Source organism: Ochotona curzoniae, unplaced genomic scaffold (assembly GCF_017591425.1).
Source record: "Ochotona curzoniae isolate NIBS_2020 unplaced genomic scaffold, NIBS_Ocur_1.0 contig_2294, whole genome shotgun sequence".
Lineage (NCBI taxonomy): Eukaryota > Metazoa > Chordata > Mammalia > Lagomorpha > Ochotonidae > Ochotona > Ochotona curzoniae.
The window spans coordinates 658152-680458 of NW_024465405.1; the positions used below are offsets into that span (position 1 = coordinate 658152).

Genomic DNA, 22307 nt, shown 5'->3' on the forward strand with positions numbered 1-22307 from the left:
ATGCCTACCAGGTGCTGGGAGTGACCCTCAACCTTTAACCTTAGGCAGGCAGGCGTCCTCACAGTAAGTGGCTCCAGGCCTCGGCCTCTGCAGCCTGGCTTGACACTCCTGCCTGGCACCACCTGCAGGGGATGTGGAGGACCCTGCCCGAGGGTTCCTGCTTCCTGCTGGTGCCCCAGACGGCTTCCTAGGCCCTCAGGCCCTGCTCTGCCTTCCCTGGGGACAGCTGTGTCCCTGGACACATGGCTCTGTCCTCACAACCTGGCTGGGCCTCCTTCCAGACCCCAGGGCCGCCACACAACCCTCTGCTCGGCCTCCCTAGAAATGGGTGTCTTACCTATCAAGGAAGAGTAATGGCCGAACTTGCTGTCCCAGTTACTGACCTCTCTTGCAAGAACTGGCCACCATCTCTACTGTCCCACCACCAGGCGCTCCCTGCAGTCTGCTGCATCCCCATTAGCCTAGTGCCCCAGGACAATGGGAGTCTTGCATCTTCTTGCAGGTGGGGGGTCTCTCCAGCTGGGGACCACTGCATCTCATGATCTCAGCAGGTGTTCAAGGGGCAACCAGATACCTTCAGAGAGCCACTTCCACACGCATCCACAAGGGGGAACCAAAGGGTCGGCATTGCGATTGTGGCACCTGCAAAGGACAAGGGTCTGGTCCAGGTGGTCTGGGTGTCCAGATAACGCAGCTTCCTCAGGACCAGCAATGGAGTTGTGCGTGTGTGCACACCCTGAGGGGCTGGCATCTTTCAGCCTGGCATGGGACCTGCGACCTTCCCTCAGCATTTCCCCTTCCAGCTCCTAGGCTGATGATGGTGGGCCCACTCACAGCAGAATGCACATCAGAACTGGGGGTGCACAGAGGCAGAAATCAGGAGCTGAGACCTCTCCTGGAGACATCTGGCCTTGGCCTTTGCCCCAGGGTGGGCTGGACCAAGCCTGGGTTCAATCCCATGGATAATGGGATTTGTCCACCTTGTCCAACATTAGGACACAGCTGTACAAACTACAAGGCTGGGTATCCTCCTTACCCAGTGGCACTCGGGGACTAAGGCCTTCAGGAGCCCCATGGCATTTCCCCCCCAATTCTATGTGAGTGTATATAACTGTGGGTTTTGCCAAGGGGCACACTTGGACCCCCCACCTGGAACCCTCAGGCCCACAGGCAGGTGCCAAGAAGCTATGGGAAGGAATGAGGCCATTCAGGGACCCTCTGTGGCAGGAATTGGACCTCTGACAGTCCAAAGATGGTGCTCCTCTCAGTCCGTATCCAGCCAACCTGGACTCTGCGTTGTCCCTGTGCATAACACTGCCCAGGGTGAGCCAGTGTGAACAGCCTCAGGACAGCCTGGGAATGCCCAGCAACCTGACCAGGGCAGGGCGTTGCCTGCCCATCACAGGGAGCTCTTAGAGGTTCTGCCCCTGGCAAACCCTCTATGGTGCCAACAGCCAGCCAGTTTTCTACATGGGTCATGCTGGCTCCATTGGGGTGGCGACTGTTGCCAACCACCACTTGAGAGCTTCAGACTATCTGTGGCTTCCCTAGCTACCTCCAGCCCACACTGCCACCATGGCAGAGGGAGGGCCGTCTTCTGCAGGCCCTCTGCTAGTCTTCAGGTGAGGCCTTTTTCTTGTTTTGATCTTCCATCTGCTGGTTCACTCTCCAGATGGCCATAACAGCCAGAGCTGAGCTGATAAGCAGCTTGCAGTTTCTTCTTGGTTTTCCATGCAACTGTAGGGTCCCAAGGACTTGGGCCATCCTGTCCCAGGGAGGGAGCTGGATCAGCCAGGACTTGAAGTGGGGCCCTGGTGCTGCATGCCACAGACCCTTTTATGGAGATCTTGAGCCAGGGTACCTTGAAGCCCAAAGGCATCCAGAGAACATCCTGTGGTGTGTGGTCTGTAAACTTGGGTGGGAAGAAACCTACATCTTTATTTTCATTGGCTGCAGACTCAGCAGAATGTCCCTTGCCCACCAGGGATCTGCCGGCACCAGCGGCCACAGGCAGCACTCCCAGGTGACCCTCTGGGATGTCTGTTGTAGGAGATATGATCCCACAAGCATCTGCCGATGCACAGGCAGTCCAGTCTTACACGATTCACTAAACCCACAAAACCTGTGCGTTCATCCACCTCTGCGCCCAGCACAACGGCCCATGCATGTCTCATGCCTGAAAGCATGTCATTGCCCTCTTATTCCAGGAACACCAGAAAGCCCCTTGGTACTGTGCCCAGAGGCCGTGTTACACAAAAGGAGCCAACGATGTGGGGCAAAGCAGTAGAGGATGGTCAAATCTTTTGGACCCTGCATCCATATGGCAGACCCAGGGCAGGTTGCTGGTTCCTGGCTTTGGACTGGCTCAGTTCTGGCCATTGTGGCCTTTTGGGCAGTGAACCAATAAATTGAATATGTGTCTCTCTTCTCTAAACACCACCCCCCCCACCCAAAAAAGTGGTAGTAGTGCAAAAACGTGGCATGAGGTAGACTGCAAAAGGAACTTTTCCATAAAGAGAAGAGCGAGCTGGGAGACGGGACAGGAGCCACTCTGGGAACTGCAGTTGGCCTAAGCTGGGCTGCACCATCATAGGATCAACCTCTCTGCTGTTCTTTGTGCCCACAAGTCAACACAAAAGTACTAGAGTATCCACTTTAAATTCACTCTTAAAAGACAAACTTGCAACTATAAGCTCCATGAATAGAACTGACACAAGACAGGCCTTGTGGTATAGCAAACTAAGCCACTGCCTGCAGAGTTGCCATCCCATGGAGCCAGTTTGAGTCCCAGCTGCTTCATTTCCCATCCTGCTGCCTGCTTATAGCCTAGGAAGACAGGAAAACATATTAAGTCTTTGGGCGTTGCACCCATCTGGGAGACCCAGAGGTTCCTGGCCTTGGCCTGGCTCAGTCTCAGATACAAGTCATTTGGGGAGCGAAATAGAAAGTGGAAAGATCTCAGAAAAAAGGAAACAAAGGGGCCCAATGGCATGGCCTAGTGGCTAAAGTCCTTACCTTGAACACTCCAGGATCCCATATGGGCACCAGTTGTAATCCCACCGCTCCACTAAAGCAGTCAAGGACAGCCCAAAGCCTTGGGACCCTGCACCTGTGTGGGAGACCAGGAGGAAGTTCCTGGATCCTGGCTTTGGACTGGCAGCATTGGCCATTGTGGTCACTTGGGGAGTGAATCATCAGATGGAAGATCTTCCTCTCTGTATCTGACTTTCCAATAAAATGAATAAATCTTTAAAAAAAATAAATAAAAGATACCCCTCACCTCCTTTACCTTCATCTAACTAAATAAATTAAATCTAGGGCCTGGTGCAATGGTCTAGCAGTCCTCACCTTGCATGTGCCAGGATCCCACATGGGTGGGTATGGGTTCTAATCCCTGTGGCCCTGCTTCCCATCCAGCTCCCTGCTTGTGGCCTGGGAAAGCAGTTGAGGACGGCCCAAAGCCTTGGGGCCCTAGACCTGCGTGGAAGCAGCTCCTGGCTTGACTGGCTCAGCTCCAACTGTTGTGGCCAATTGGGGGATGAATCATCGGACACAAGACCTTCCTCTCTGTATACCTGACTTTGCAATAAAAAAACTAATCGGATGCATAAGACTATCAAATCCAGATGTGAAGATATAATATAGCATTAATTTCTATTTCCAGATCAAAGATGGACTCCCAATGAATCCAATGACTGTTAATTGTATCTTGACAATAAAATGCTGGGCTGTCATTGTTCATGCCCACAATGATGGACACGACTATTTATGAAGTGTGCTATAATAATATAGGGGAACTCGGTAGGGGCCAAGGGAAATTCTAAGGCTTATGCAACTGTATTATAAAAACTTGCATTAAGCCAGGAACAGTACTCTAGTGCCTAAGTCCTCACCTTGAATGTGCTGGGATGCCATATGGGTGAGGATTCATGTCCAGTTGGTTCACTTCCCATCTAGCTTGGGGCCCAGATTTAGACAAGGAAAGCCAGAGGTATCTTCCATCCAGTGGCTCACTCTCCAAGAACTGAAGCCAGAAGCTTCTTCCCACGGCTTTGAGCCATCCTCAACTTGCTCTCCCAGGCTGCAAGTGGGTTACAAGATGGAATTAAAGCAGCCAGAACACAAACCAGCATCCAGAAAGGCTCCTGGCACTTCTAACATTGAGGACTTAACCAACCACTGAGCCATCATCCAGGGCCTGGCAGCCTGGCACATTGCCTAGCAGGCAGCAGCTAAACCCAGAGGCGAGGCTCTTGGCCTGAGCCTAGTTGCGTCCTCCGTGGCTGTTGTGGCAATCTTTGGGAAGACTCACAAGGATCTCACTGAGGTTGGTTCTGGGGAGCCCCACACAGGACTCCCTGCTTCTTGCAGGTCCAGTCTGCTGGGATCCCAAGTCTCCAGTCACTTGGGCTCAATCACACGTTACTGCAGGTGCTTTGGGCTGGTACGTTAGCCACTGGGTCACATGAATGCACCTTGGCCAGAGTTCCTCTCTATTGACTGGTAAGGTCTTCACCATCACCCCGCTTATGCAGCCATCCATGAAGTCTGCAGAGGCAGCAGGCTGAGAAATCAAGCCAGCAGGGGTGACTGAGCAGGAGAACAAACAGGACAGGGACACCTCTCCAGGTGGCTGTCACTATTTCCCACGCGCAGGAGTCAGATTCAAAGTGCTCGCTTGTCTGCAGTCAGAAGCCTTGCGCTGCCCTCCAAGCCCTGTTCAGATCTCTCTCTTTCTGGGTTTACTGCTGCCACCTGCTGGGACAATGTTGAAAGTGGGCACCACCATTTGCCAGAAGTGAAATCACTCCTAAAATGGCTGCACAGCCCCTGCCTAAGCTACCACACCAGCAACAGGGCAGGAGAATGAGCCTAGGAATTACCATTCTCCCACCCACAGGAGATAGCACACTTGGGCAGCAGGCACAGCTGGGCCACCACTTCCTTCCTCTCAGGGAAGGCAACCAGGCAGCTCGGAGCCTTCCTTTAGAGAACCAGTGTATGCTGGGAAGCCATTATCCCACTAACCAACCAGTGCAGTGACTGAAAGCATTTCCAGGAGCCGCATAGCACCCCAGCTTTCAGGCCTGATGGTTACAACTAGCAGTTTATACATGAAAGTGCCTTATCCCCATAGCTGAACACACACAACCAAAAAGGAAAATAAAACAGCTCTTGTGTTCTTTTAGCTGCCAAGATTCCTTTGGGCAGTTGCAGGAGTCCAACTGCAAGCCGACGCCTTGACCAGGTGTGCTGTGGCTGTGGCTGAGCTGAGGAAAGGCAGACTGCTTTATCGAGCCAACAGCACTGTGCCCAGGGCAAACAGAGCCGTCAGCCCACAGGGTTACCGCCACAAGCAGACGATGCCAGAGGGGCCTTCCAACAAGTCCCCATGGCACCTCCCTGGCCACACCTCACCCCAGCCGTGCCACCTGACCACAGCCCTGGACTCTGCAGTCATCAGGTGGAGCAGAGTGACACGGCTGGCTCTGCTGGGTCTTCAGTGCTACTTGATGAGGGACGCTCTTCTGAAGTGCAAACCTGCGGCCAGAGTTTAGGACTTTTAATCGGTCCTAAAGTCACTGAAGCAAAAATCATAAAACATTTTGTTTTCCTTTACAAGCCCCCAACAGAAAACAAAACTATTTGTAGGAAAAAAAAGTTTTGTACATGGGATGAAACAATATAAATTCAAAACTTACAGATACAGGTTAGCACTATCACTCAGCTCTTTTAAAAAGTTGATATGAACATCCAGTCAGAACCGACAGGGTATTGCCCTTGAAATGTTATCTATGTGCATTTGCAAGTAGACCATAGGCCTGCACAGGATCTCGGAATGTCCGCAGAAGGCTCTGCCACAGATCGGGTCAGAGTACAAACCCAGAGTCCTTTCTTTCAGATGCACGAGGGAGACGGGGAATGGACTACTCAAACTTTGTCTTCTTCCCTTGTGGCTTGTGGTCCCCACCGCCTCCTCTGCCGCCTCGGAAGCCTCCTCGCCCTGCAGAAGAAAGCAGGATATTCCAATGAACCCAGGGGGTCCAGTACCCTCAGAGCCCAAGTCACCCATTGCAGCACAAGGCAGCACCTCAGCCTTACCTCCAAAGCCGCCCCTGCCTCGGCCTCCAAATCCGCCGCGGCCGCCTCTGCCTCCACCTCGGCCTCCAAAGCCGCCTCTGCCGCCCCCGCGACCCCCGAAGCCGCCTTCGCCCTTAGGCTTGGCCCAGTCCAAGATCACTTTGTTCCCATCAATCTCCCCATCTTCCATCGCCTCCTTGGCGGCTTTAGCATCTTCCTCACTGTTGAAGTCTACAAAGCCAAACCTGAAATCCCAAAGAAAATAGCATAGTAAGTGCCACGTTAGCCTCCACAGCCGTGACGCCCCTGCCAGCAGCCTCAGGTATCAGCCAAGCCCCAAGCCACAGCTCCCTACCCAAGTGCTGAGGACGCCCAAGTGTCTCACAAAACAGCAAACATGTCTCTGCACGAAGACAGAGGTAAAATAATGCTAGTTCTGTGAATTTTCTGTCCTTCCCTTGCGAATCCATAAGCTGCCACGAATTGACAGACAGGAGCTCAACGAGAAGGTTCCTGGCAGCCCAGCCCTGCCCTCTACACTTACCCTTTCGAGGACCCGGTCTCCCGGTCAGTTACTATCCTCGCTCGAATAGAGCCATCGAACGATTCCTTTAGCGTCTCCTCTGTGGTCTCCTCAGACAGACCTTTGACAAACAAGGTCTTGGTTGGCTCTGTGGAAGAGAAAGTCAGCTTGTGACACACAGCACCTCACCCAAGGGGAAGTGCTGTTTAGTGGCCTCAACTCCACTTGTGCCCAGGAGCTATCCTCAGCCCCGCCGCACGGCCCAGATGCTGCCGCCTTCAAGGAGCCCAATGTGCTGCCCTGCATAACACAGCTGGATCAGAACTTGACTATCTAGAGGAATTTTCTTGAGATTTCCTCATCTTTTCTCAGAGCATCAGTCATCACATCCAGCTGTCATGCTCAGGAGCAGAGGCAGAACAGCTCCCAGCACACCTGCTTTGGCACTTACGGTTTCTGGCGTTGGTCGATCCCCGAGGTGCTTGTAACTCCAGCCTGATGGCCCGGCCCTCAATCTCCCTTTTATTACAGGAATTTAAAGCTTCTTTAGCATCTTCAAATGAAGCAAATTCTATAAAAGCATACCTGGGAATGAACAGCAGAGAATGAATCACCATGTGGACCAGGCCACAGGCGCAGGAAAGGCCCCTTCTTACAGCAAAACAATCGTACCTTTCAGAACTGTTGACAATTGTCCAGCCCACAGCTGACCCCACAAAGATACTCACCCTTTAGGTTTGCCATTTTGGTTCTGTGGCACCTTGATGAACGTGGCCTTCTCGAAGACCTCCTGCAAAGTCTCTTCTGTGGCACTGTAGGAGAGATTGCTCAACACCAGAGTTTTTGATTCACCTGGAAACAGAGATGCCACACAAACACTGAGGCACTAGCTCCTGCCCGGTCACCGTGTACTCACACACACCTATTAATAGCACCACTCTGATCATTTATGTCTAAGTAACTAATTTACATACAAAATTTGAGCATGGGCCCGGCGGCATAGCCTAGTGCCTAAAGTCCTCGCCTTGAACACGCCGGGATCCCATATGTGCTCCGGTTCTAATCCTGGCAGCTCTACTTCCCATCCACTCTCTGCTTGTGACCTGGGAAAGCAGTCAAGGATGGCCCAAAGCCTTGGGACCCTGCACCCATGTGGGATACCCGGAAGAAGTTCCTGGATCCTGGCTTCGGATCGATGTAGCATTGGCCATTGCACTCATTTGGGGAGTGAATCATCGAATGGAAGATCTTCCTCTCTATCTCTCCTCCCGTCTGTATATCTGACTTCGTAATAAAAATAAATAAATCTTAAAAAAAAACTAAGCATGCAAAAAGCTTCCCCTATCCTAGACCCCCTTCAACCAGCCCATACACCCTTACCACTCCAAGTGCTGTTCTTGCCCCCTCTGTGGTCCTGATTTTGACCTTTCTCTCCAGTGTAGCACAGGGAAACAGATCGCCCGTCAATCTCTGTGCCCTGCTTTTCTTCAAAGGTTTTCTCTGCATCTGCTTCTGTTTTAAATTCAATATAAGCAATCCTGCCACAAAGAGGAAAAAGCTTACACTCTGAACATTCCATCAGTGTACAGCCACAGTACCCGAGCATGCCAGCTCTTGGCAAGCACTGCTTTTGTTCATTTGAATGTATAAGTTCATCCTCTAAACATTACCTTGCGAATTAACAATGTCATTCCACGTACAAATTGGGAAATACAATCACAGGCTTAAGTTAAGCTACCAGGGATCACACATGTACAGAGTAAAGCATGAATGTTGACCAAAACACTCCTTATAAACTTACCCTTTGCTCTTCCCATCTTTGCTGACTAATCTGATTTCCACAGCATCTTCAAACACTTCCTTTAATTCTTCCTGAGTGACTTTGTAAGGGAGGTTTTTGGCTAGAAGTGTTCTTGCGTCTCGATCTAAATATAAAAACCAATAACCTTATAATCTTAAGAAGCAACAAGGAAAACCTGGCCACATGTGCACACCCACACCCAGTTCCTGCCAACAAAGTGAATCCTATGGTTCTTCAGACTGTCCAAGTAAATGCTGGATATTTACAGAAAAGCCCCATCTGTTAAACACGCACACAGTATCCAAATAAACAGTTCAAAGCAGAACAACTATACGGGCTGAATTCTGTTTTGGAATACCCAGGTGCAAGCTGGCTCCAGCCTCCTGGTATAGTATCCAGCAAGCAATGGGGCAGTGGTTAGGTCCCTGCTACCTAACACCAGACCTGAGGCTACAGCCATCACTGGCAGACATCCGATCTAGGGAAATGGGCAATATGGACAGATGAGCTGGGCCTTATCCCCAACTCCGACAACGAAACCCTGCAGGTCAGGGGGCACTTCTGATCCAAAGCATTCTTGGTGGAAAGTGCTAGCTCTTCCCTAGTGAAAGTTTTAGCCTGCGGTAGTAAGCAACATCAGGTCAATACATTTACACGAGCTAATTCTTTAAATCAGGAACCACGAGGTGGTCCACAATCATCCTGGCAGTCGACACAGCCATCATCGCCTCACTGCCATACCTACCCTTCTTGCTGTCTTTTCCTTTTGGTTTCTCCAGTTTAATTTCATTCCCAAAGACTTTCAAACCAGTGAGTTCCAAGGCTCTTTCTAGGTCTTCAGCAGATTCAAAATCCACATAGCCAAACTTCCTTTACGGGAAGGAGGAAAATTCATAGGTGGGAAAAGGGCCATAGAACATCCTCTAGGGACAAGCAGTGATTAAACACTCCACAAAGAATTACAGGACAAGATTTAATCACCAAGACGCAACATGCAAATTCGTAGCCAACATGCAGACAGGCTAAATTCTTAACACTTCAGAGTTGCACACCTGTGTGTAAGAACCATGACAAGAGTACCCAGTCTAGAGCCCGGCAGCACGGCCTAGCGGCTAAAGTCCTCTCCTTGAACACGCCGGGATCCCATATGGGCGCCGGTTCTAAACCCAGCACCTCTAATTCCCATCCAGCTCCCTGCTTGTGGCCTGGGAAAGCAGTCGAGGACAGCCCAAAGCTTTGGATCCCTGCACCAGCGTGGGAGACCTAGAAGAGGTTCCTGGTTCCTGGCTCTGGATCGGAACAGCATCGGCCGTTGCGCTCACATGGGGAGTGAATCATCGGACGGAAGATCTTCCTCTCTGTCTCTCCTCCTCTCTGTATATCTGACTTTCCAATAAATAAATGAATTTTAAAAAAAGACAAAAGAGTACCAGTCTAGCAAAAAGTACCTGCACAGGTGACAGAAACAGTACTTCTGGCCTGGCATGAAGGCCCAAGAGCACATTAATCTCACATACATAATGCATGCCATCCCCCACTGCAGTGCCAATCACAGCCCTGTCTGCTCCATTTAGAATCCAGCTCCCTGCTAACTAGCCTGGAAGCCTATGTACCCACAGATGAAATGCCAGGCTCTTGGCTTCTGTCTGCCCAGTCCCATGTGATCCGTGAAGAGAACCATGTCCCACTGACACTGTAAAATAAACCTGCAGAGCCTGGCACGATGGTCCAGTGGCTAAATCCTCATGTTGCAAGCCCAGGATTCCACAGGGATGTCAGTTTGTATCCCGGATGCTTCGCTTCCCATCCAGCTCCCTGTTGGCCTGGGGAAGCGGTAGATAAATGGCCAAGGCTTCGGAAACCCTGCACCTACATGGGAGACCCACAAGAAGCTCTTGGCTTCAGATTGGCTCAGTTCTGCCCATTTTGGCCACTTGGGGAGTGAACCAGCAGATGGCAGACCTTTCTGTCCTTTTCTTTATAAACCTGCCTAATTAAAACAAATCTTAAAAAATAAAAGAAAAACTTAAACCATTTCTAAAAGAATTCCACATTGAACCATTTCTAACCATGTTCTAAAATAGATCCAAATGTTTTGTACAATGCAACTAAAGTTTATTAGGGGAAGCTGAAGTTCCACATCCTATCAACAATTTAACCCACACAAGAACTCACTCACATATTCATGCTTTTGGAAACCGGACAGTGAGTGGGAGAGGCCACGAGATGCACAGAGCAACACAGTAAGAGCACCTACCTGTTCGTGCCAATTCTGACATCAACAACTGCAAGATCATTTTTAGCGAAAGCATCACTGATACCAGTCTTCAATTCAGGAGCAGATTTGTTAGAATTCAGGTTTCCAACAAACAAATTGAAAGATGTGGTTGGCTCTGTGCCTGTAAAAAACAAACCCATCAGTTCCTGAAAACATGGCCTCAGCAACTTCCAGCTTCAAAGGCTCCCCTGGGCAGCACATCAGCACATTGCGTGGATCAGCAGGTGTCAGTATTAAGTCCCTGTGTCACTCATCATTCGTGCTCTTGTAAGGCACATCCCTAGCACCCGCGTACCCCCACGTTACCTTCCACCTTCTGTTTCTTGGCTTCCGGAGCTGCTTTCTGCTTGCCCATCTCCTTCTTCCTCTTCCCAGGGGCTGCCTTGACAGGTTCTGCACGAGATGCACACCGTGAGGAGCAGCCGCACGCGAGGCTACTTCCACACAGACAGGAAAGCATTCCAGAATTCAATGAGATTACCTTCCTCCTCCTCCTCTTCCTCCTCGTCTTCATCTTCTTCTTCCTCATCTTCCTCATCCTCCTCCTCGTCGTCGTCATCCTCGTCATCTTCGTCGTCATCATCTTCCTCTTCGTCGTCATCCTCAGCCACGGTCTTGGCTTTCACAGGCACAGCTTTTGCAGGGGTCTTCTTTCCCTTTGCCGGGGTGACTTCCATAGCCTCTTCTTCTTCAGAGTCTGCAAGAGACACTTGCCGCTCCAGCAGCCAGCCCCTGCTTCACCAGCCCCACCCGGCAGGACCAGCAGAGCAGTGCCGCCCTGAATCGGCAGCCCTGAGACTTCCAGGATTCCAACCTAACCCCAGGCTGCTGGAAGCAAGAGGCGCTTCTCAGAACCTTACAAAAAATACTAAAAATTCCTTACCATCTTCCTCATCCTCCTCATCATCTTCATCATCATCTTCGTCGTCATCCTCATCCTCTGAGGCAGGAGCAGGGGCCTTCGCTGCTGCTTTCACCACTGTCGATTCAAACTCGTCTTCATCCTCATCTTCATCCTCCTCGTCTTCGTCCTCATCGTCGTCCTCGCTATCATCCTCATCCTCATCTTCCTCACTGTCTTCTTTCTTTGCATTCTTTCCGTTCTTCGCCCCCTTGGCTGGGATGACCACCCCCTTCTTTCCTGGCACTGCTGCCAGTGCTTTGCCTGGCGTGGCTCCCTTCTTGCCAGGTGTCACCACTGCTTTGGTGGCTGGAGCTGCTTTCTTGGCTGGTGTGGCAGCTCCCTTTTTACCTGGGGTGACAACAGCTTTTTTGGCTGGAGTGGGGACTGCAACCTTCTTGGCTGGAGAAGCCACCGCCTTCTTTCCTGCAACGGCAGCAGCCTTCTTTCCTTTCTTCTGAGGGACGACTATCTATACAAGCAGAAACAGCTGTTCTGTGCCTGGGGTAGTCACGGTCCCAGGGACCACCAAAGGTGCCCCTCCCCACACCACTACCCCAAACTGCCTTTCCACCCCATATGTAAGGAAGAAAGTAGCCATGCCAGCTTCTGGCCCTGCGTGTGGTTCAAGTGCCCCCATAGCGGATACCTACTCACACGTTAAATGCAAGGGACAAAGTCCATGTACTTCTGCTTCCCTTAAAAGCCTCAAAAGCCAACTTTCCCATGAAAATGATGACATCAACACCTCATGTAGAATTAAAATGTGGACTGTAAAGTGTCTAACAACTGCCATTAAATCAGCTCTGGGGTGGTCAGACAGTGCATAGTGGTACGGAACTCACACATACAACTCAAGCTCTTAACTAAAAAAAAAAAATCAACATTAGGTCAGCCAAGTAATCCTGACAAAACTACTACACAAGCACTTAGCTGGATGGCAAACATTTACTTACACTTAAAAATGCGACTAAAAACTACCTTCCAATAATTACTAGTTTTCAGAGCTAATTCTTACTAAAGTAAAACTTCTGCTAGATTCTACAAGTCAACTGTCTCTGTGGCATGCTTAGAAAAAGACATGATAGCCTTCAACTGACCCCAAAGACATCTTGGCAGTTACTGAAGCCTCAAGGGGTGCCGGAGCCCCCCACTGCCGGGCGCAGGTCAGGGATTCTGCAGACCAAAGGCAAGGCCGCTACCGATCGGCCCCAGCTTCACCAGGTGCGGCCAAGCTGAAGCTGCAGTCCGCAGACACGTGCACACAGGGCTTCCGGTCTCAGGCCCCACGTGGACGTGGCAAGGCCCACTACTCCTGCTCATCTCACAGCGTGCAAACCTTTACAGCACATTCAGGACCCAGACACACAGGTGAGCCCCCGTTTCTCCAATTTCAGGCCAAGCTGCCATTAGACCCATCACAGTTACCTCCTCCCCGCTGCTTTCCTCGTCCTCGTCCTCCGACATCTCCTCATCGTCGCTGTCCTCTTCGACCTCCTTCGGCGGGGGAGCCATCTTCTTAGGTTCTTGGTTTTTACCAGCCTATAGGCACACCGCGAGGGCCTGAGCACTCCTACCTTTAGCAGTACAAAACCAACCACCCATCTTGGACGTAAAAACCTCCCAAAAATGCAACATGTCGCCACACAGTGATTGGACCCAAAATAAAAACCACTCTTTCAGCTTCAGGACTGAGGGTCCGCTGACCATTTTTGGAGGAGCACTTCCACAGAATTCTACCACCACAGACGCCAGTGGGCACCTTTAAAACACGTGCGGGCCTGCCTTCGCCCGGGGGTCCCGGACTGCTTCCCCCCACACACACACCTGTCGGGGCCGCGTGGAGGGGCTGCCTGGGGCGCCACCATGTGCGCGCCGGGCGCGTGTCGGGCCCCCGCCGGGCTCCGGTGCCCATGCGGCGCGGCCCCACGTGGCGGGCGGCGAGCCGGCGCACGTGCGCCCGGGAGGCGGGGCCCGGCCGTGCGCGGCGCCCGAGCCCGGCTCGTCCCTCCCGCCGCGCGCCCCGGAGCCCCGACCACCCGCGCCCGCCCCACGCGCCCAGGGCCGCAGCCTCTCCCGCCGCGCCGCCACCTGCCCCGGCTCTTCACCTCCCCGCCAGGCTGCCCAAGGCCGCGAGATCTGCCCGCCAGTCGCGCGAGACTTCCCCCCCAGCATGGCGCCCTGGAACGCGCCCGGGCCCTTCTCCCAGCAGGCCGCGCCACGCGTGCTCGCGCGCTCACCTTAGCCAGCTTCACCATGGCGGCGGCTGACGACGGAACAGAGCGCGTGGGCGCGAGTTGAGTTCAGAGGAATCCCTCGCGGCGTCGATGGCGGCCGCGGGCCCTGAGGATGCCGGAGCGCGTACGGCGCGCAGCTCGCAGACGCTAGAGACTGAGGCGAAAGACTGGGCCTGCCCAGTAAGCGCCTCTGGAAAGCCGACCACGGCGCCCTCGTGACCCCCGATCCGCCAACCAGAGCGCGCGTCCGCCGCAGGAGCCAATCGCGAGCCGCTCACGGAGGACGGCGTGGGGGCGGGGCTTGGCCTCGAGGGGGCGGGCCAGGCGGCCTGCGAGGGGAAGGGGTCTTGAGGGCGGGAGTTGCTTTGTGCAAGGCGGGCGCTCATTGGTTCGTCCGGCAGGCGCGCGGTCGCTCAAGGTTCCTCCGGGTCGGTGGTCCCGCCGCATGCGCCCTAAGGCCGGCTCCTTTGGCGCTGGTGTCTGAGGAGCCGGGCGGCTGGTTCCGGTGGGAACTGCAGCGTGCTTTGGGGTACGCGGTCTCCAAGAAGTAGCCAGGGCCCATAAACTTGTCTTTCATAGGTACCCCCGTGCCCTGAGCGCCCTTGCAGCGCTGATTTTTCTGAGGATGAACCCGGTGGCCCCGGAAGTGGGTGGCCGCCGAGTTCAAGGAGGCCAACTTTTGGGGAGCCCCAAGCCTGCCGCGGTCCCAGGACGCTGTGGCTGCTGCTGGCGCCCTTCGGGCTGTACACCTGGAATGCTTCCTCGGGGGCTTTTGTTAAAAAGTGCGAGCGGGGAGCCGAGCGCCTCACCTTGCGCGTCAGGCACGTCTGCTCACGGGTGAGAAGCTTGGAGAGACGAGCCTGGCAGGGCTGTGCTGGTGGTGCGGACGATGAACGACCACGCAGCTTCCCCGTGGTTTGGGACCCGTAAACGGTGGCGGCCCCGCACGCCGGTCACCACGTGGTCCAGACACGTGTGGAGGGAAGGTGTGCTTGGTGGCCCAAGGGACCCAGAGGAAGGTTGTGTTCTACCAGCATCCACGTGGGTATTTTTCTCAGGGACCAAACTTAACAGACACAGCCTGCCAGGGACATAACAACTGTCAGACCAGAATTGGATCCCGGAATAGTTAGGTTTGAAAGATAGTGTGGGGCCCAGCGCGATAGTCGAGCAGATAAAGTCCTCACCTTGACTGCGCCAGGATCCCATATGGGTTCCGGTTCTAATCCCAGCAGCCCCACTTCCCATTCAGCTCCCTGCTTGTGGCCTGAGAAAGCATTCAAGTGTTGCAGGATTTTTGACTCCGAGTATGGCAGCAACCTCAAATTCTTGTCTCACAGGAAAGAAGAATTTTCATGCGGACACAGTTTAGTTTTAAAGCAGGATTTATTAGAAAGGCTGAGAAAAGAAGACTCCCGTCCTAGCGATGGGAGGGGGTTTTGAGATAGAAAGGACCCTTACCCCTGCCATAGTGGCAGGAGGAAAAGGACCCCAGTGCTCTGCCATAGTGGCAGGAAAAATAAGAACCCTAGTCCTCTGCCATAGTGGCAGGAGGACAAGAAGCAAAACCCTCTGCCATAGTGGCAGGAAGAGAAGAAGAACCCAAAACCCGAATGAATGGTGGGGAATGCACCTTTTAAAGGTTTCCCTCAAAGATGTTTCTCCATGAACAAAGAAAATTCCTGGTTTCCATGGTACCTGGCCTTGGGACAAAAGGCCACAGAGGTGCCAGACATAGGACATTCCAGGCCTTGGGCAGATGTGTATTACTTCTTCCTGCTCTCCTTTTAATGATAAAGAGATCGGCCTGAGGCCTTCCCACAGTGGCCGGAGGTAATGGCCGATACTTCAGGTGGGGAATTGATATGCTAATAGCACCCCATCCCTTGGAAGAGATGTGCTCTGGTGAGTTCAAGACATGGTGGGGAAATTCTCTTTTACTCTGGGACCCAGAATACCCTAACTGCCTACTACCCACTCTAACTCCTCTCTCACAAGGACGGCCCAAAGCCCTTGGACCCTGCACCTGCTTGGGAGACCAGGAAGAAGCTCCTGGCTCCTGGCTTCAGAGTGGCTCAACTCCAGTCATACGGCGGCCACCCAGGGAGTGAGTCAGTGGACACAAAATCTTTCTGTCTCTCCTCTTCTCTGTATATCTGCCTTTCCAATACAAATAAATAAATCTTAGAGGTGAAAAATGCAACAGAGCCCTGTGCCTCGGGTTTACCCCCCAAATTTCCAGCAAAGCTCAGAGCCCCACCCAGGCCTCCCTCGTGGGTGACTGCCACCCTCCTGGATGCAATGGCAGGACACTGAATCATGAGTGGGAGTAGGACTGCGTCCCTGGTGCTGTGTCGTGGGGTGAGGGTGTCCCTCACGGCAGCTCAGCGTGCTGTGCCACAGTGTGCTGGGGTCCGTGTGATGGGTGTGGAAGACAGGAAAGTGTGAAGAGTATCGTTCCTTTGCAGGCAAGGCCGCAAGGAACTTCCCGCTGTGTAGCAAGGCCCGGTGGATGTCTCTACAACACCTGAATGCAGCTCTGCCTCCCTTTGCATGGACACTGGACAACCCCACTGAGAATTCTGTAATCTATTTAGGCATTGTCTGCCTCTGCGGAGTTACTGTTAAATATCAATGGGAGCTTAGAAGCTGATGCTGCTGTTGCCGTTTTTTAGCCAAAAAGCTGTTATTGCTGTTCCGGCTGCATCCTGTGGCAATATGCTAATCAAGGGTGCTAACTCCCCTTTTGATCCTATGCTAATCAAGGGTGTTCTGTCTTCAGGTGTAGTGGGAATCTATTCTTTCTCTCTTTCTTTGATCTTTTAGGGCCCTTCCTTCCTTGACTGTCTCAAGACCAAGCTGTAAAGTAATTGTGGTAGGAATGTGTTAGTGACTGATATGCACCATCTATTGAGAACTTTTTCCTAGCCAGGCGCCAGGTGCCAGGCACCAGGTGGTTAACATCCTAGCCTTAGGCGAAACAAATGGCAGAGTTATCTTTGGAAACACCCACTTGAGCATGACGTAAAAAGTCTGAGCCAGAGTTTGACTGATTTTGTATAAATAAAGCAGACAGCTTTTGTGTGTGGTCCATTATGATGATCAAGAGTTCCTAGTGGTCCGTCTCTTTCTTTCTTTGCGCCTTATCCACACACCCTTCGCAAGTTCCGAACTCAGCTGGAGCTGGACTCCGGCAACAATGCCCACTGCGGGCTCTTCATGAAGGAATCTTGGGCAGGGCAGTGGCTTTGCAGTTCTTCCCAGCACACTCCCGAGACCGAAGGGATGGGAAACTCACGGTGACTCACTGGGGTGCTCAGACCAGTAGAGCAGACTGGGACCAGCTCTGGGGTCTGCACCCTTTCCTCCATGAGCAGTGTGGAGAGCCTGAGGAGGCCGATGCCGTGACGCGTGTGGGTCGGGAAGGAGAGCCTAGACGCTGTGGAGTAAGACTGGGTTTCCAAGCAGAGTGAAGGAGAGGGACAGTGGGCGTGATGAAGGGTGGATTCTAGTAAGATCTGCCCAATGGAGAGGTGTCTAGCCTACCAACTGAGTCTCTTGTGTCTTAGAGAAGCTGCTAGTTTTCCTGGACTCCGGCTTTCGGCCTGCATAGACTGGGGTGGGCGAGGGGCAGCAGCGAGGGCTTAGCAGTGGGGTTCCTTCCACGTGCGGAAAGCCTGGATTGAGTTCCCAGCTTCAACACAGCCCAGTTCCGTCTGTTATGTGCTTATGGATGCCTCTGTCTGCCTCTCCAATAAATAAAATATGTTACTGGCTCCTTGTCAGCCAGTCAGATCTCAGTGTATGTCACCTCCTGAACGCCTGCCCTGACCATCACTGCAGGCAGTGTGTCTGGACTCAGCATCGCACTGTCCTCCTGCAGCGCCCTCGCAGGGACCTGCCCCGGTGTCCTCACTATGTATGGTGAGTCTATTGCTGCCTCCCCAGTCTTGGTTCTGCACTGTAGCCTGGTGCCAGAAACATTGCCTGGCGCACCATAGGAGGGGACTTGAGAAAAAGGTCACGGAGGAGTTAAGCTGCCACCAGCAGTGTGTCAGCATCCCATAGAGACCCCAGTTTGAGTCACAGCTGCTCCACTTCCAACCCAGTACCTGGGAGAAACACTCCAGGTGCTTGGGCCCCTCTGCCCCTAGGGGCCTTTGGCCTAACCCTAACCTTTGTGGTCATTTGGGGACTGAACCAGAAGTGAGCTCAAAGGTAAAAGTGGGGGGCCTGGCGGCGTGGCCTAGCGGCTAAAGTCCTCACCTTGAACATGCCAGGATCCCATATGGGCGCCGGTTCTAATCCCAGCAGCTCCACTTCCCATCCAGCTCCCTGCTTGTTGTGGCCTGGGAAAGCAGTGGAGGACAGCCCAAAGCCTTTGGACCCTGCACCCGTGTGGGAGACCTGGAAAAAGTTCCTGGATTCTGGCTTTGGATTTATTTATTTCAAATAAATAAATCTTTTTTTAAAGAGATTTATTTATTTTTATTACAAAGTCAGATATACAGAGAGGAGGAGAGACAGAGGAAGATTCACTCCCCAAGTGAGCGCAACGGCCAATGCTATGCCGATCCAAAGCCAGGAGCCAGGAGCTTCTTCCTGGTCTCCCAAGCGGGTGCAGGGTCCCAGGGCTTTGAGCTGTCCTAGACTGCTTTCCCAGGCCACAAGCAGGGAGCTGGATGGGAAGTGGAGTTGTCGGGATTAGAACTGGCGCCCATATGGGATCCTGGCGCATTCAGGGTGAGGACTTTAGCCGCTAGGCCATGCCGCCGGGCCCGAAATGTGTGTTAATTATATCAGTGTGCCAGCATAACTGCCTAGTCCATCTTTTTTTTTTTTTTTAAGATAAGTGGAGAAGGCAAGAATTCGTCATCTTGGCCCCCAAATGGGAGGGCTGCTGATTGCCCTGGGAAGGGGGCCTGGGACTAACAGTGGGCTGGGCCACTACACCGCAGATAAGAGAAGGCAATCAAACCAAATGGTTTAGAGGGGGGAAATCATAGGGCACGCGCCCAGTGGGAGACTTGGGTTGGGCTAAATGGCATTACCGGCTGCCTGCTGGTACACACAAAACCTGGGCTTCAACACCCAGCAGAAATGTGACAGCACTGCATCTGGAAGCAGATTCTATAGGGGCTTGTGGGCTTGCCTCTGTGGGACTATAGCACCCGCTGGTTTGTGCAAAGAGCTAGGGGTGTTGACAGGCTGAGCCAAGTGGGACCCCGGAACTCACCTGATACTTCTGATCGGCACAGCTCCAGCCATTGCGGCCACTTGGGAATGAACCAGCAGACGGAAGATCCTTCTCTGTATCTCCTTCTCTCTGTATATCTGCCTCTCCAATAAAAATCAATAAATCTTAAACAAACAAACAAAAAACTGGCCTTGCAGGGCTTCTGCTTCTGGCTCAGTCACCAACAAAGCATGTGTCCCTAGCCCAGACGGTGCTGGGAAGGAAGGCCCACCGAAGTGGGGAGACAGGCCGGGAAAGGGTGTGAGTGCACATCTCGTTCCTTCTACAAGTCTGGTTTTTTTGTTTTTGTTTTGTTTTAGTTATTTATCCAAGAGAGAGAGATCCTCTGTCTGCTGGTTTACTCCCCACACGCCCTCAACAGCTGGGCCTGGTCCCAGGCGCAGGCCAGGAGCCCAGAGCTCCATCCAGGAGTCCCAGATGGATGCAGCCCACCTTTGCGGCCAGTGAGGCTGCCCTGGTGACATCAAGCATCAAGATGTCCTTGGGCCACTGCCCCACCCTCCAGGAGTGGGTATCGGGCAGGATGTCTGAATGGGAGGTGGACACCAAGAGAAAAATGGGACCACCTAGAGAATGGAGAAGACTGGCAAGAGGCCACCAGACAGCCGCTGCAGTCAGGAAACTCCAATCCTTAGTTCTTGATCCTTTCTAAGATAGATGTGAGTATCTACTCCCTCCTTCAAAGAGATGACAGTGCAGGGCAGTTCCTGAGTGTGCCACCATCATCCACTGTGACCTTGGGCAGCGTGACCCCCACGTGTGAAGGCAGGAAGCAGCAGAGGCCCTGAGGTGACCAGCAGATGGCAGTGCCAGGCAGTGGGGCCAGCGCAGAGGCTGACCTCTTGCAGCCACCCTGGAAGGAGTGGCTCCATGCTGCTCCGCAGGCATAGGTGGGCCGAAGAATGAGGGTCTTGGGAGGGGATATGGGGGTGCCGGGATGTGGCAGGGACTGGCCGGTGGCCCTGTGGGGAGCCTGCCTGGAGGGTGGTGGGAGTGCACAGGGCAGCACCCTCTGCTTCCTCAGAAGCTGGTTGCGGGGAGAGGTAAGTAATGCTCCCCTCTCTGCTGCAGGCCCCAGATTTATTCTCAAGTTCAGTTGCAGGGCTTTCCAAATGACCGAGATTCACCATGGCTCTGCCATGATGCTGGACTCCACGGGTCTCCAGGCACCAACAGCTCCTGCGACTCCATTCCCTGCCGCGGTCCCGAGAGACCCCTTTCCAGTGGGGAGCATCGCCAGGGTGCCCCTCCACCTCCAGCTCCTCTGCCCCAACCGGTTACAGAAGCCGCTCGCCGCCCCCTGGTGGCTTCTCACTGCACTGCCGCTGTCCATGCACCGGCCACATGCGCGGTCTCGTGGGGACTGTCAGGCCTGTGGCCGGGAGCTGGCCTCTGGCCGCTTGTCCAGCCGTGAAAACCTCCAATGAAATCAGACCCCCACCTACAGTCCTCAGCACTGGTAGACGCCTGCCTTTCACCACGGATGACATCCCAGGCTGCTCTTGGCACGCCAGAGGCCAGATGCTATGGCACAATTGTCCAATGTTTATTGATGGTTTCCATGATGCTGTTGGATGAAAAAGCAAACTGCAAAAGCACATCTACCACTGACTTGATAAAGAAGATATGGGGGCCTTAAAAAAAAAGATATTTCTGTCTGAGAAATGTGCACACATAGAAAGACCTAGGGATAACGGGGATAAGCCAGGAGCCCTTAGGGGAGATCTAGTTGGGAAGGATGGAGGAGGGCAGGGCGGGGGGAGGTGTGGGGCAGGAGGGGCAGTAACTGTATAGCTTCTTTCTGAAAGAGGGAGACTGTGACGGACCAGCTCGGCCGGGAGCAATCAGTCCGACGGGAACAGGACCCCGGGAACGGTGGGCAAGGATTCGGCGAGTGACAGACAGACACAATAGCTCAAGGCAGTTGTATCTGAGTGCATTTTGCAAAAGCAAGGCATCAGCTTATACGCAATAGATGATTGCAAAGGGACATTTTCTTTGTTTATTCATGTGGTTACATTTCTACAAACAATTATTCCAGGGAGGTAAGCGGTTCTGTTGAGAAAAGATTGTTCTCTAACAGCCTGGTGACAGCCTGCAGTTGCTATTTCTTGGGGATGCGTTTTGGCACCAGCTGCAGTTTTAATCGTAAGTGCTTAGCTCTCATTGTGTTTTGTGCCTTATATTGGCTTTAATATTAACCTATCTATTTTTCTTAGTTTTTCTTCCTGTATGGTTTTTTTTAAGATTTATTTTATTTTTATTGGAAAGGCGGATATACAGAGAGGAGAGACAGAGAAGAAGATCTTCCATACGATGATTCACTCCCCAAGTGAGCACAACGGCCGATGCTATGCAGATCCGAAGCCAGGAGCCTCTTCTGGGTCTCCCACGCGGGTGCAGGGTCCCAAAGCTTTGGGCCATCCTCGACTGCTTCTTCCGGGCCACAGGCAGGGAGCTGAAAGGGAAGCGGGGCTGCCGGGATTAGAACCAGCACCCATATGGGATCCGGGCATGCAAGGTGAGGACCTTAACCACTTGCGCCACCGCGCCGGGGCCGATACCCATGCCTTTGTATGCATTTCCTATTTATTCACTGAGAGATCCAAAAGCAAAGCCTCATACCAAAGAACTCATCCTGCCCCAAATCTAGGTTTTAAGGATTGCTCCTCCAGGCAAAAAAAAAAAAAGCACCAAAAATTCCTGAATGGTATTCAGGTGAAGTAAAAGTTGAACCTTAAAACTCCAATCTTCTGTGGAGCCTAAAAGCAAAGCCACTGATGAGTCATGGGATGTGTGGCCCCTGGACCATCCACCTGTAAGGCAGGTAAGAGGAAGAGAACCTGGCAGAGGCATTCGAGTCAGTTTGCAGGGGGGATGTTGAAGCTGTGTGGGGAGTGGTGGGCAGCGGTGTGGGATGGTAGGCAGCAGCATGGGGAGTGGTGGGCAGCGGTGTGGGGAGTGGTGAGCAGTGGTGTGGGCAGTGGTAGGCAGCAGTGTGGGGAGTGGTAGGCAGCAGTGTGGAATGGCAGGCAGCAGCATGGGGAGTGGTGGGCAGCGGTGTGGGGAGTTGTGGACAGCAGTGTGGGGAGTGGTGAGCAGTGGTGTGGGCAGTGGTAGGCAGCAGTGTGGGGAGCATTTGGAGAGACTGTGCTTTAGGGATGCAGCTGAGGCAGGCACAATTAGGTTGGCCCACATGACATGGGACACAACGCAGAGCAGAGCAGGT

General features: G+C 52.9%; 1 protein-coding gene and 3 non-coding genes across 4 annotated transcripts; all 4 read right to left on the reverse strand.

The window, feature by feature from the left end:
* Nucleotides 1-5548: 5548 nt before the first annotated feature.
* Nucleotides 5549-13984, reverse strand: NCL (nucleolin). The gene is made up of 14 exons (XM_040972286.1): nucleotides 13825-13984; nucleotides 13013-13126; nucleotides 11567-12056; nucleotides 11165-11380; nucleotides 10990-11076; nucleotides 10663-10804; nucleotides 9151-9275; nucleotides 8406-8529; nucleotides 7985-8142; nucleotides 7333-7456; nucleotides 7056-7189; nucleotides 6626-6752; nucleotides 6103-6326; nucleotides 5549-6004 (listed from the first exon to the last, which is right to left on the reverse strand). Exons 1-14 carry the CDS (start codon nucleotides 13840-13842, stop codon nucleotides 5928-5930), a joined length of 2160 nt encoding a protein of 719 aa, XP_040828220.1. The 5' UTR covers nucleotides 13843-13984; the 3' UTR covers nucleotides 5549-5927.
* On the reverse strand, nucleotides 6456-6592 carry LOC121151237. The gene has a single exon (XR_005883138.1). It is a non-coding gene; the product is annotated as a small nucleolar RNA SNORA75 (small nucleolar RNA).
* LOC121151233 lies at nucleotides 6918-6996 on the reverse strand. Its single transcript, XR_005883134.1, has one exon. It is a non-coding gene; the product is annotated as a small nucleolar RNA SNORD20 (small nucleolar RNA).
* LOC121151238 lies at nucleotides 10879-10947 on the reverse strand. The gene has a single exon (XR_005883139.1). It is a non-coding gene; the product is annotated as a small nucleolar RNA SNORD82 (small nucleolar RNA).
* Nucleotides 13985-22307: the final 8323 nt, after the last annotated feature.